The 14,203-nt window shown below is 40.0% G+C and overlaps 1 protein-coding gene across 1 annotated transcript in view; it reads left to right on the top strand.

Moving 5' to 3' along the window:
- aven (apoptosis, caspase activation inhibitor) overlaps positions 1-14,203 on the top strand; it is a 114,477-nt gene that overhangs the window by 97,804 nt on the left and 2,470 nt on the right. Inside the window, exons 3-4 of the mRNA XM_043698493.1 lie at positions 2,965-3,035; positions 13,427-13,522. Coding sequence (XP_043554428.1) covers positions 2,965-3,035; positions 13,427-13,522 — 167 coding nt within the window. The remainder of the gene's footprint in view (positions 1-2,964; positions 3,036-13,426; positions 13,523-14,203) is intronic.

Genomic DNA, 14,203 nt, shown 5'->3' on the forward strand with positions numbered 1-14,203 from the left:
CTATCACCCTCACCTTGACCTCTTTCCACCTATCGCATTTCCGACGCCCCTCCCCCTAGTCCCTCGTCCCTACCTTTTATCTTAGCCTGCTGGACAAACCTTCCTCATTCCTGAAGAAGGGCTTATGCCCGAAACGTCGATTCTCCTGTTCCCTGGATGCTGCCTGATCTGCTGCGCTTTTCCAGCAACACATTTTCAGATCTGATCTCCAGCATCTGCAGACCTCACTTTCTCCTTAGAAATTTAAGTGCCACATCATTTGTGATTCTATGACCTGAGCTATCAGCATAACAGAGTAACTTGACCTTTGTGAAAGAAAACAGACTGGCAATATTGACTTATGTGTTTGCACATTGTCCACTGTTAAAAATCAGTTTGTATTTTTTTTATATTGGTGTTGTTTAGATTCTTGGATAGTGGTATTTGCAAGCCAGCTTCTGGTATTTAAACTGCTAAATCTGCCTTCCTTGCCCTGGCATTATAGTGGTAGAACCAGCTTATCACCAACCCGCAAAGCTGCTTCTGAGATAAAGAACTGTACTTAGCATTGTAAATGCCAAAAGCTGGTGCACAGACAGCAGACTCTGAGAATCATTTAAGATAGTGCCAGAAGAAAACTCTGCAGTGAAAACAGGATGTCTGGTTGAAACATTCTGCGAATAACCTATACTCAATAGCAAGAACTTGGAGAACAGAAATCATTTAAATTGTATATCAGGATGCTTGCTGTTTTTTTCATAGAATCCTGACAGTGCGAAAACAGGCTCTTTGGCCCAACAAGCCCATACAACCCTCTGAAGAGTAACCCACCCCTACCCTATTATCCACCCCGACTAATCCACCCAGCCTACACATCCCTGAACACTATCGGCAATTTAGCACGGCCAATTCATCTGACCTGCACATCGTTGGATTGTGGAAGGAAACCAGAGCACCTGGAGGAAACACACGCAGACACAGGGAGAATGTGCAAACTCCACCCAATGATTGCCCAAGGCTGGTCCCTGGCTCTGTGAGGCAGCAGTGCTAACCACTGAGCCATTGTGCCGCCCCATCTCTTGTTCTTCCCTCCAAAGGAATTACATCGATGCAGATGAGAAGAATGACTATTAATCACTTTTAAATATACATTCAGTTCCCATTTCACCTTTGATGTGGTTTCAGTGAAACTTAGACTCTTAAGTAGTGTTAATACTTTCTGCTATTTCATAAGCTCATGTTGATTCTGTTTGTGTTGTTAATATCTCAAAATTTGATGCATGTTTAAACATTACCGTCTAGCATATGGAAATAATAAGTGGCACAACAAAACAAAGGTTTAATTCTAATAAACTCACTTGGCAAACACAGATTTAAACTGGTACCCTGCCATTTAATAATGAGTTTAATGATGATTCAGTCTACATTAGATTAGATTACATTACATTACAGTGTGGAAACAGGCCCTTCGGCCCAACAAGTTCACACCGACCCGCTGAAGCGCAACCCACCCATACCTCTACATTCATCCCTTACCTAACACTACGGGCAATTTAGCATGGCCAATTCACCTAACCTGCACATCTTTGGACTGTGGGAGGAAACCGGAGCACCCGGAGGAAACCCAAGCAGACATGGGGAGAACGTGCAAACTCCACACAGTCAGTCGCCTGAGGCGGGAATTGAACCTGGGTCTCTGGCGCTGTGAGGCAGCAGTGCTAACCACTGTGCCACCGTGCTGCACATGGTAATTTAATACTGTTCATATTTTGGCAGAGCACGCAGAGCAATGAAAGGGATAATAAATATGATCATCTTAATGAATTAAGCTGAGGACACATATATAGCTGAAAGTGAACTCAACATTATTATCAATAATTTAGATCATGGGTTCCAGCCAAATTCAAACAACAGACTAGAACACATAAATCTAGGCTGATATTTCAGTTCAATATTGAGAATTCTGCACTATCAGCAGTTTGATGTCATTTGGAGAGGAATGATAAACCAGGATCCTGCCTGCCCTCTTAAGTGGATATGAAAGGTTCTATCATGCTAATCAAAGTGGGTGTTTTCCCATTATCCTGACTAACATTTACCCCTCATTCAACTGCACTTGATTGACTTTTCTAATCATTTATTGGACCTAAGTATAGATAACTTGGCTCTGTGACTTCTCTATAAACTTAGAACAGTGATTCCATTTCAAGAGAACATCATCAGCTGAGAAGCACTTCGGCAAATCTTAAGGATGTGAAAAGTGCTGGACAACATGCAGGGTTTTTTTTGTTATATTTCTGCATTTTGAACCTCATCTTGGGAGCATTGGCATTCTGTCTGGGCCAAATAAAAACATTTTCTTCCACTGTAAACTTACAATTTGTATTGTTTGTACATTATTGTAGTCAGTTAACTCGGTTAGCTAGGCAGCTGGTTTGTAATGCAAAGTTACAACAACAGTGTGCATTCAATTCCCGCACTGGCTGAGATTAACATGAATGATTTTCCTTCTTAACCTCTCCCTTACCTGTGACATGGTGACCCTCAGGTTAAACCAGCACTCTCTAATAAGCAAGCTGTCTTATGGTGCTCTGGGACTATGGCAATATAACCTTTTTTTTAAATTTCTCATAGTGTTATGTGAGATCAGTAATTCTGTTACTCTTATGCTGAAAAGCAAAAATAGTTGGACAACTTGTGTTTGATTGCAGTGTTTAAAGTCAAAGACTTGAATTTCTATAGTGCCTTACACAACCTCAGGATATCTCAAAGTACTTATATCCAGTAAGTTATTTCTGAAATGTAGTCATTGTATGAAGGAAACATTCTGCCTAACAAGTTCTCATAAGCAACAATGTGATAATTTTGAACAATGTTGAAATAACTACTTTGCTATTATCGTAATAACGTTTTTACAAATGGAAAGGTAGCTATGCATTTGTCAGACTTCAGTGCAAATAAATTTAATTTTGTGTTTCAAACCAGGTGATTCATTTGCACAGTTTCGCTTTGCTGAGGAAAAAGAGTGGGAAGTAGAGGGGACTTCCAGTAAACAGGTAGGTTTTTGCAACTTGTCCAGTTGAATTGTTATGGTGTAGATCTTTAGCCTTCTAGACATTGTGACATCATAGACAAAGGAAATTCCTGTCAATGTCCATTTGTCTTATACAAATGCAGACAATTTTCATAGAATGTGATATTTATTATCCCTCTACTTGCCTTGACTCAAGTCACAGTTAGGCCTTACTGGGATATTTTCCAGATTCAAATTATGAACTAGTCTTCTAATTTGGCAAAATCTAATTGCAAACAGAAATTTGAAAATATAAATCTGTTGAGTTGTTACCAAACAAAAAGATAGAAATGCAAAAGTGATTTTTCTCACTTTTCCCAGTATAGTATGTAACTAATTTCTGTAAATTTGACTTAATGCTGTGGCACAAAACAATATGGGTTTGATCTGCACATGCTGTAGTGTAGAGATATTGGTGTAGAGGAGTCTTTATGGTACTCCAGTAGCTCAACTGTTCAAATTGTGGACAATTGAAATTTACTTTTAGAGTCATAGAGTCGCATAGCATGGATACAACCTCTCTGCACAGACCAGCCATCCAATCCTGACTTAGTCCTATTTGGCCCATTTCCATACAAACTATTCCTGTTCATATACCCGTCCTGATGCCTTTTATGTGTTGTAATTGTACCTGCCACTCCACCATGTCCTCTGGCAGCTTGTTCCATACACACACCATTTTGTACATGAGAAAGTTACCCCTCAGGTCCTTTTCAAATCTTTCCTCTCTCAATTAAACCTATGCCCTCTCGTTTCGGACTCACCCACCCAAGGAAAAAGACATTGGCTATTTGCCCTATCTGTGCTTCTCATGATTTTATAAACCTCAATAAGGTCACCCCTCAGTCTCCAACACGCTAGGGAAAATAGCCCCAACCTATTCTCCCTAAAGTTCAAGCCTTCCAGTTCCGACAACATCCTTGTAAATATTTTCTATTTAAGTTAAGTTTAGCAACATCCTTCCTATAGAAGGATGACCAGAATTGTACATAATATTCTAAAAGTGGCATCACCAATGTCCTATATAATGCATATGACATCCCAACTCCTATACTCATTGTTCAGACCAATGAAGACAAGTGTGCCAAATGCATTGTTCACCATTCTGTCTACCTGTGACTCCACTTTCAAGGAACCGTGCAGCTGCACCTCTCGGTCTCTCTCTTCAGCAACATTCCCCATTAACTGTATAAGTCCTGCCCTGGTTTGCTTTACCAAAATGCAACACCTCTCATTTACCTAAATTAAACTCCATCTGCCACTCCTATTCCCATTGGCCTATCTGAGCAAGGTCTCGTTGTACTCTGAGATAATCTTCTTCACTGTCCACTAAACCATCTATTTTAGTGTCATCTGCAGACTAACTAACAATAACTCCTATATTAACATCCAAATCATTTTTATAAATGACGAAAAACAGTGGACCCAGCACCAATCCTTGTGGCACACCGCTAGTCACAGGCCTCCAGTCCGAAAAGCAACCCTCTACCACCACCCTTTGCCTCCTGCCTTCAAACGAATTTTGTATCCAATTGGTTAGCTTCCCCTGGATCCCATGGGATCTAACCTTACTAACCAGTCTATCATCTGCAACCTTGTCAAATTTTTTGCTGAAGTCCATATATACTGCATCTGCAACTCTGCCTTCATCAATCTTCTTTGTCACCTCTTCCAAAAAGTCAGTCAAGTTACTGAGATATGATTTCCCATGCAGAAAGCCATACTGACTCTCCGTAATCAGCCCTTGCCATTCCAAATGCATATAAACTCTGTTCCTCAGAATGCACTCCAACAACTTACCCACTACTCACTTCAGGCTCACTGGTCAGTAGTTCCCGGTTTTACCTTTCATAAATAAAGGCACCATATTAACACCCTTCAGTCTTCTGACACCTCACCCGTTCTGTTGATGATAAAAATATCTCAGCAAGTGGCCCAGCAGTCTCTTCCCATGCTTCGCACAAAGTTCTGGGAAACACCTGATCAGGTCCTGGGGATTTATCTACTTTTATACATTTTAGGACTTCCAGCCCCTCTGTTTCTGTAATATGAATTCTTTGATTTTATTATTTAAACAATCAGCTGTCAAGAGGCTCTGAAGAGAAGAACGTTTGATGTTGGCAGAAATTTTCTGTAACAATGGCTCTGTGTACAGCTGTTTCATTAACATGAAGTAATACAGCATTTTAAAAATTAACTTTTCACCATTTTGTCCACCCCCTCTCCTTTCTTTGAAGACTTTGAGTATTCTCTGGTTTCATCAGTATTAGTTATCTCTACCAATCACTTAGCTGTTGCTTGTTTTCAGACTTGGGAGTGATTGTCATCTGTCTGCTCGAGAGGTATTTCAGCCGAGCTAAATAATGTCTTCATTTCATATCTGTTCCCAGTAGGAGTCATTTAGAAATGAGAAATTAGTCTGTATTTCATTTGCTAATGCAGCAATACTGTAATCAATGAGAAAATCTTGATGCCATTGGCAGACATTGATTAAGAGAGACCACCAGAATTGAAGCTTTTTTGTGTGCCTGAGCCAACCAGATACTGAGACTCTGAAGAACACAAGTACAATAGTAACACAAGTTACTATTATCATGATGCAACTCTCTGGTGCCCGAATGATGAAGTGTATCAATACAGATAACTCTAACTTGAGATATCAAGAAGCTTATAGTTGAGGCATCAGGTTTTAATATAGAATGCGGTTTTTTTATATAGAATAAATTGTGAGTCACTTACGAAATTTTGCCTTTTCTTCCCCCTTTTTTCTTCACCATGAGTCAAATTGCGCCTCATAATTTAAATCAAAGGCAGGTTTGTTCTTTAGTGTTAGACGTCCCTAGATGGCAAATGCTATTTTTTTTTAACCAGTAAAGATTACATGCGTTTGATTCCAAAAAAGAGAAAAGTTGGCATATCTTTGGCTGAATATGTTCCCTCAGGTTTCAAAGTGCAGTGGAGGGATGTTTAATTTCTTGGAAATGAAATGAATTGACATTTGCGCTTCAACAGTTTTCAAAATTATCATTATTTCATTAAAAGAACAAAGTGAATCATCTCATAGAATCCCTAGTGTGGAAGCAGGTCATTTGGCCATTCAGTCCACACCGATCCTCTGATGACCATCCCACCCAGACCCCCTATCCCTGTAACCCTGCATTTCCCATGGCTAATCCACCTAGCCTGCACATCCCTGAACACTATGGGCAGTTTAGCATGGCCAATCTAGCTGACCTGCACATCTTTGGATTGTGGGAGGAAGCTGTAGCACCCTGAGGAAACCCATGCAAACATGAGGGTACAGTCCAACCCAGGTCCCTGGAGCTGTGAGGCAGCAGTGAATTCTCAGCAACACCTCTACACAGACTTTATTTCAGGTTATCTCTTTATGACAAAAGGTGTGCTTTAGGTTAATGTTACCTGTTAGTATAAAAAGCAATTCATCTGTTTTCTGTACCAGGAGGGAAGGTAGTTTTGTGTGTTCCACCGCAGCTTTAGCTTGTTTCTACTTATGTTTCCTAGTTAATTTGGTTTAACTCAAATTTTATAATATTTGTTCGAACATCATGACAAAAACAGAAGATTCTTCAGTTTGTTTTTCATTGGTTGTAGGTGTCATGGACGAAGGCAGCATTTGTTTCCCATTCCTAATTACTTGAAAGAATGATGCCACTGTGCTACTAGGAGGGAATTTCTAGGAATCTGTCCCAGTGACAGTGAAGGAATGGTGATATTGCTTCAAATAAAGATTTGTGTTATTTGGAGGGGAACTTGTAGGTTTTGGAGTTCCCATGGATCTTCAGCCTTGGTCTTTCTAGGTGGTAGAGGTTGCAGACTTAAAAGGTGCTGTCAAAGGTGAGTTACTGCATGTTGTGGATGATATGCACTGCTGCCATTGTGCATCAGTGGTGGATGAGGTGCCTGTCAAGTGGGCTGCTATGCCTTGGATGGTGTTCAGCTGCATGCAAGTGGAAAATATTCCATTACATTCCTGGCTTGTGCCTTGTAGCTGTTAGACAGGCATCGAGGAGTCAAGAGGTGTATTGCCTACTTCACAGAATTCTTCTCTGAGCTGCTTTTCCAGCCACCGTATTTATCTGATTTAGTTTAATTTCAGGTTAGAAGTAACATCCAGGGCATTGATAGTGAGGGATTCGGCAATGGTAATTCCATTTTATGTCAGTGGGACATACTTAACTTCTCTCACTTTGGAGATGGTCATTGCATAGCATGTTTGTGGTGTAAATATTACTTGCCCAACTTGAATCTTGTCCGTGTCTTTTTGCATGTGACAGGGATTGCTTCAGTGTCTGAGGAGTTGAGAATGGAGCTGAACATTATGCAGTCATTAGTGAACATTTGCCTTTTGATGTCATGATGGAAGGAAAGCCATTGTTGAAGTCAAAGCTGAAGATAGTTGGGCATAGGACACTATGTTGAGGACCTCCTGCAGTGATGTCTTTTGACTAAGATGATTGACCTGCAACAGTTTCACTGATTTTCCTTTGTACCTGGTATGACGTCAGCCAATAGGACAGTTTTCCGCTAAATTCCCGTTGATTTTTAGGGCTTTTAGTGCCACACTGGATCAAATGCTGTCTTGATGTCAAGGGCACCAAAATTGTAGGTGTAGTGGACAGCAAAGAAGGCTACCTTGGATTAAATGGGATCTTGATCAGATGAGCCAATGGGCTGAGGAGGGCAGATGGAGTTTAATTTAGATAAATGTGAGGTGGTGCATTTTGGGAAAGCAAATCTTAGCAGGACTTAAACACTTAATGGTAAGGTCCTCGGGAGAGTTCCTGAACAAAGAGACCTTGAAATGCAGGTTCATAGCTCCTTGAAAATAGAGTCGTAGGTAGAAAGCATAGTGAAGAAGGCGTTTGGTGTGCTTTCCTTTATTGGTCAGAGTATTGAGTACGGGAGTTGGGAGGTCATGTTGTGGCTGTACAGGACATTGGTTAGGCAACGTTTGGAATATTGCATGCAATTCTGATCTCCTTCCTATTGGAAGGATGTTGTGAAACTTGAAAGGGTTCAGAAAAGATTTACAAGGATGTTGCCAGGGTTGAAGGATTTGAGCTATAGGAAGAGGTTGATTAGTCTGGGGCTGTTTTCCCTGGAGTGTCAGAGGCTGATGGATGACCTTATAGAGGTTTATAAAATCATGAGGGCCGTGGATAGGATAAATAGACAAGGTCTTTTCTCTGGGGTGGAGGAGTTCAGAACTAGAGGGCATAGGGCTTAAGGTGAGAGGGGAAAGATATGAAAGAGGCCTAAGGGACAACTTTTTCACACAAAGAGTGGTGCGTGTGTAGAATGGGCTGCCAGAGGAAATGGTGGAGGCTGGTACAATTGCAACATTTAAAAGGCATTTGGATGGGTATGTGAATAGAAAGGGTTTGGAGGGACATGAGGTGGGAGCTGGCAGGTGGGACTAGATTGGGTTCGATATCTGGTTGGCATGGATGATTTGGACCGAAGGGTCTGTTTCCGTGCTGTACATCTCTATGACTCTTTGGCATTCACTCTCAGCTCACCTCACCCCTAGAGTTCAGCTGTTTTGTTCATGGACTAAAACAGTAATGAGGTCAGGCACTAATTAATCTTATTGCTGAATAAGTGCTGTTTGATTGCACTGTCCTGACATCTTTCATCACCTTATTGATGATAGAGAGTACACTGATGGGTACAATTGGACAGGTTGGATTTGTCCTTTTGTTGTGAACAAGCCATAGCTGGGTAATTTTCTACATGACAGGATAGATGTTGCAACTGCACTGATGCAGCATGACTAAGGGAATAGCTAATTATGGACTACAAGTTGGCTGTGTCCATAGTCTTTCTGGAGTTTGAATCTGATCCATTGGTTATAAGATCATTTAGCCATTTATACACCATACATTGTTCAGCATACAAGTAGTCCTGTCCTGTGTTATAGCTTCACCAGGATGGCACCTCAGTTTTAGCTACATTCATTGTTGTCCTTGATGGTGAAGTGAGGGCTATCCTGGACCATGAGTTCCTGAATTAAAGTTGAGTACACTGCCTCTTGTGGATGCCCAGTTTTGAGGTTTTGAATAGACCTAACAACTATCCTGTTTAGCATGATGATAGCACTATATAACATGATGTTGGGTATGTGGGGACAGATCTTCATGGCCACTCCTACCAATACTATCATGGACAGCTGTATTCGCATTAGGTAAAAACAATGACTGCAGATGCTGGAAACCACATTCTGGATTAGTGGTGCTGGAAGAGCACAGCAGTTCAGGCAGCATGTAAGGAGCAGCGAAATCGATGTTTTGGGCAAAAGCCCTTCAGATTGATGAAGATGAATCAAGTATGTTTTCCATTCTGAATGGTTCCTCATCAGCTGTTGCAGAGTCTGCCTGTCAGCTATCTCCTTTAGGACCCAGGCAGCTGACTCAGTAGTGGTGCTATGCAGCCACTTTTAATTATGGAAAATGTAGTCTCCCATTGAGATTACATTTTGTGCCCTTGCCAACCTCATTGTTGCTTCCAGGTGAAGTTCAACATGGAATAATATTGATTTATCAGCTCAAAGAGAAGGGTGGTAGGTGATAATCAGAGGAAGTTCCCTTGCCTATGTTTCAACTGAGGCCATGAGCATAGCCTCTTAAACTAGTGTTGTGTATTCCTAAGGCACCAATATCCTGAGTCTGTGTTACTTCTGATGGATCTGTCTTATTGCTGAGACAGGACATAGCCAAGAATGATGATAATGGTGTCTGGATTGTTTTCTGAAAGGTATGATTTTATAAATATGATATTGTCAAGCTTATTTTGACGAGTATGTGGGACAGCTCTCCCAATTTTGGCATATGCCCTAGATATTTGGAGAATCATAACCTAATCAAGTGCAATCAGCATGACTTCATGAAAGGGAAATCATGTCTGACTTTTATTTAAAAGAGTTTTCTGAGGATGTTTCATCCAGACTGGATAAAGGGGGACCAATAGATGTGTTGTATTTGGACTTTCAGAAATTGTTCAACAAGGCATCTCAGAAAAGGCTATGTCATAAGATAAGAGCCCATGGTGTTGGAGGTCATATATTGACTTGGATAGAAAATTGGCTAGTGGGCAGGAAACAGAGAATAGGGATAAAGACTTTCTTTGTTAGTTTGGTGACCTGTTACCACCTGATTCCACAGGAATCCATGCTGGGACCGCAATTGTTTACAACATATAAAAATGACTTGGAAGAAAGAATTGAATGTACTGTAGCCAAATTGCTGACAACACAAAGATCGGTGGAAAAACAAGTTGCAAGAGGGGTATGAACTACCTCAGAAGAAAGGAGTGCCAATTTAGACTCAGATGAAAAGGAATTAGTTCTCTGAGAGGGTTGAGATTCTTTGGGCAGTGAGAAAGGAGCTGTTCAATCTGTGTACCTCTTTAGTAAAAAACCATCAACCTTCCCGTTAGGTTTCATCTTACCCAATTCAGGCCAACAAGATCAGTCAGTTTCGCCACAATCACCATTTTAAAAATTGCTGTGATATTTAAAGGGACTTTGCATCTGTTAGCACTTGTTTGGAGCTCTGTTCCAGCCATTGTTGATTCAGAGCTTACCAGCTTAAAATATTGGAAAGGTACACTGGAGGATTAATTTTTTTTAAATCTTATTGTGGAGATCCATATTAAAATTATGAACTGCTGCTGCCCACCTTCTAATTGCCTGCCCTCGTACACTTTTCTGGCGTCCTTCAACTTGTGTCTGAATCAGCCACCTTGCTAGCGCCTGTGTGTGCAGTCTCATGGGCTACAAATGGTGCCCACGGGAGTTTACCGTTTTGTCCTCCTGAGGCTAGTGTCTAAGATAGCGCAGTCCTAATGCAAGTTTCATTAAGCTAACGATGCATCAGGATCATGCCCCAATTCGGACATGATACACTTGTGGGCCCAAGGGTTTCTTATGCTATTCTTGTTTGATTGCTTGGCATCTCTTTGGTTGTTAGAATTTGGAGAATAACAAATTAAGAAGAAAAGTCAATTTCCTGTCAAACCTTGATGACAAGCAATTAGAGATCCAACCTGCTCCTTTTACCAATAAAGGTAACCAATAAAAACAATGAAATAAAAATTGCGCTGTTTATTCTGAAACATTAATATAAAGCAAATGTATTCTTTAATTAAAAGCTAATCACTGGACAAACACAACTGACTTTTTTTAAGTTAAAAATTACACAACACCAGGTTATAGTCCACAGGTTTAATTGGAAGCACACTAGCTTTCGGAGCGACGCTCCTTCATTCATCCTGATGGACTATAACCTGGTGTTGTGTGATTTTTAACATTGTACACCCCAGTCCAACACCGGCACTTTTTTTAAGAATGACAGCTATTCAGGTAAGCTATGTCACTGATGTTCAACTTTTCTGTTAAGGATATACAGGATGCAGATGTTTGCAAATTGATAAACTTTATATTGGGATTTAAAAAAATTCACAAATGTGTGCCTGTACAGAGTGTTGCAGAAATATATATGCCAGCTGCAGACTTGTGCTCAAGTCTTGAAAGCTTGAGTAAATATTAAGGAGTTCAGATACTTCCCTGTGTAGCCTAATGTGTCGTGTAAATTAAACCTTTTGAGCTGCAGAGTCATTGTTTACAGAATGATGCCACAGAATCAGTCAGTCCCATTCCTCTGATTTGTACGTAGCCTTAAAAGTTTTTAATAATAAATATTGCAACTGAGAGTCACAAAATGTCAAAATTTACTTTCAAACTGATAAATGTTATGGCAAGTTAAGAACAAGAAAGAAACAGAGAAAATCCTATTCTATAAACAGACCCTGTAGTGTTATTTACTATTCCATTACCTTCCAGCCTAGTTTGTCTGTCGTCTTCTGAAGATTGATAACCCATGCTGGGATATGCAGGCGTTGAATCAAAACCATACCTTGAACTAGACAACTCTGGGTTCAGAACTCACTGTCAGTTGATACCTATGTGTGCATTTCCAAAGAGATCCATTAAATCTTCAGGAATTGGGGTTTGTGCTCTCTGTTTTGCTAAATGGTGGGTTCAGTTATATGGTCCTGAATACTGTTTTAGCTGAGAGCAAACAAAGTCTATATTTCAGTACTTCCTGAGGTGAACAGCTTAGTGCCAAATCACATGTTGTATTTATCCACAGAATCATTTTCAGGAACATATTGTTTTGTCGCACACAAGTTGAGAAGGGGTAAACCAGCTTCCCTGATTTCAATCTACTCAGTTGGCCATAACAAAGGACTAACTTCCTCTTTGCACGAGTCTATACTTTTTTCTAACAAAATTGGAAGATAGATGTTCTTTTACTATAAAAATAAGGCCTTCTTGAGTGAAAACACTTCCTTAGCTGCTAACCCCAAGATAAACAATAAAGACGTGGCATTAAGCACATGACCTTTGTGTAGTTTTGTGGACCCATACATACATATTAACGTGCGTAAAAGGTAAGAGGGGATAATGTCTCACAGAAAGGGAGGGAAAAACGAATACAAGTCAGGGTTCTTTGGCTATTTGAACCTGACACTACAGATTTGTTGTTTGGAGGTCATCAGCAGTAGTGATTATTTTGGTTATCCTTTAAGTTCTCGATTCCTGATGCATCTTTCTAGTCAGTAATACCCAATTGGGTGTTCTTTTCTTGAGAAGCCTGTATTCTTGTTTAGCTTGTATTCCATATTACAATTTCCCCCCATCTGCTAAAGAACTCCTTGCGATACATATTGGTTATATTTTCTGAGTGTGCTGAGGTAGTGGTGTTCCGGGCTTGATAATTGCAGGTAATATTTCATCTTCAATATTGAAGATTCTCATAGTAGTGTAAATTAGTGATGAGGATTTTTCATGCATTCCATGAAACCTGACTGATTTCATCGTCCTTGGCAAAAGTAGCTCAGATTGTAATACAGTCAGTTTCATCAAACTTGGCCAACGATTTGGATCAGATGGAATGGAGACCTCATGCAGTGGGTATGAGTAAGACTTTTTGAATTTAGCTTTCAATAGACTCTCAAATTGATACACAAGTCATAGAGAATCCGGTCTGATAACGGCTATACAGTGTATATGTTCACTACTAGTAACCTTATGTTGTGTCAGTGACAATTGGGGGTGCTGGGAATTGCGTCATCCTTGATGTTTTTAAATGGCAGCCCAGCATTTTTTCACTCAAAGATGCTGGGCTATGTCTTAATACAATATAATTCAACCATTATTTGTTAATTTTAAATAAACTGTATTATACTGCTCTTCTTATAAATTTAATTTCTGTTCAGACAATCCATTGGAAATATTGTAATAGTTATCTCCTCCCTGTTTAATTCCTTGTGCACCAATGTCCTGTTTTTCAGCTATCACCTTTGTTTGTGGACTGTCAATCTCTAGCTCAATCCCTTCAGGAACTCCCCCTCTACCTTAGACTGAATGTGGACGCTGAGTTGGTACAGGTAGGGTTCCTTTATTAAATTCATCTGCAAAACAGAAAGGTTGACTGAGAATTTTGTTTGTAGCCAGATTTCAAATATTTAAGTCAGTTGCTCAGAGATGTTTAAGAGCTGTGATTAATGTCCTCCTCAGGATTTCCTCCCACAGGCAATGAAACTGAAATCAGAGACTCAACTGTATGATAGATAGAACTTACATTCCATTGCTTTGTGGGCTTCAAGAGGTGCACGTTGTATTTAATTGCTTAGTTAGTTTTATGGAACTTTATCACACTCTGCTGAATTACTGTGAATATCCATTTGGCTTACAAAGATCATGATCTCTGCTGTTGTTTATCAAGTAACGTAAGGTTGAATGGTTTGTATCTTTAGTTTATGGCAGAATTTGTAATGAATTGAACTAAATAACTAGAGAATCATCAAATGTACCTGCACAGAAAACATAGTTCTATTTCCTCTGTTCTTTCCCCAAAGCTTACAAAATCCAGTTTCCTGACAGTGATCTAGCGTGGTGGAAACAGTCAGTTGTCACTTTCACATTTTATTATTTTCTTTTCCCTCATATCACCTCTGGTGCTTTCATTGATTTAAAATAATTTGTGTTCACTGGTTACTGACCCTTCTTTGATTGATTGATTACAAACTGTTTTATCTGTTTACTCAAATATTATTACTCTGGAACAG

Source organism: Chiloscyllium plagiosum, chromosome 10 (assembly GCF_004010195.1).
Source record: "Chiloscyllium plagiosum isolate BGI_BamShark_2017 chromosome 10, ASM401019v2, whole genome shotgun sequence".
Taxonomy (NCBI): Eukaryota; Metazoa; Chordata; class Chondrichthyes; order Orectolobiformes; family Hemiscylliidae; genus Chiloscyllium; species Chiloscyllium plagiosum.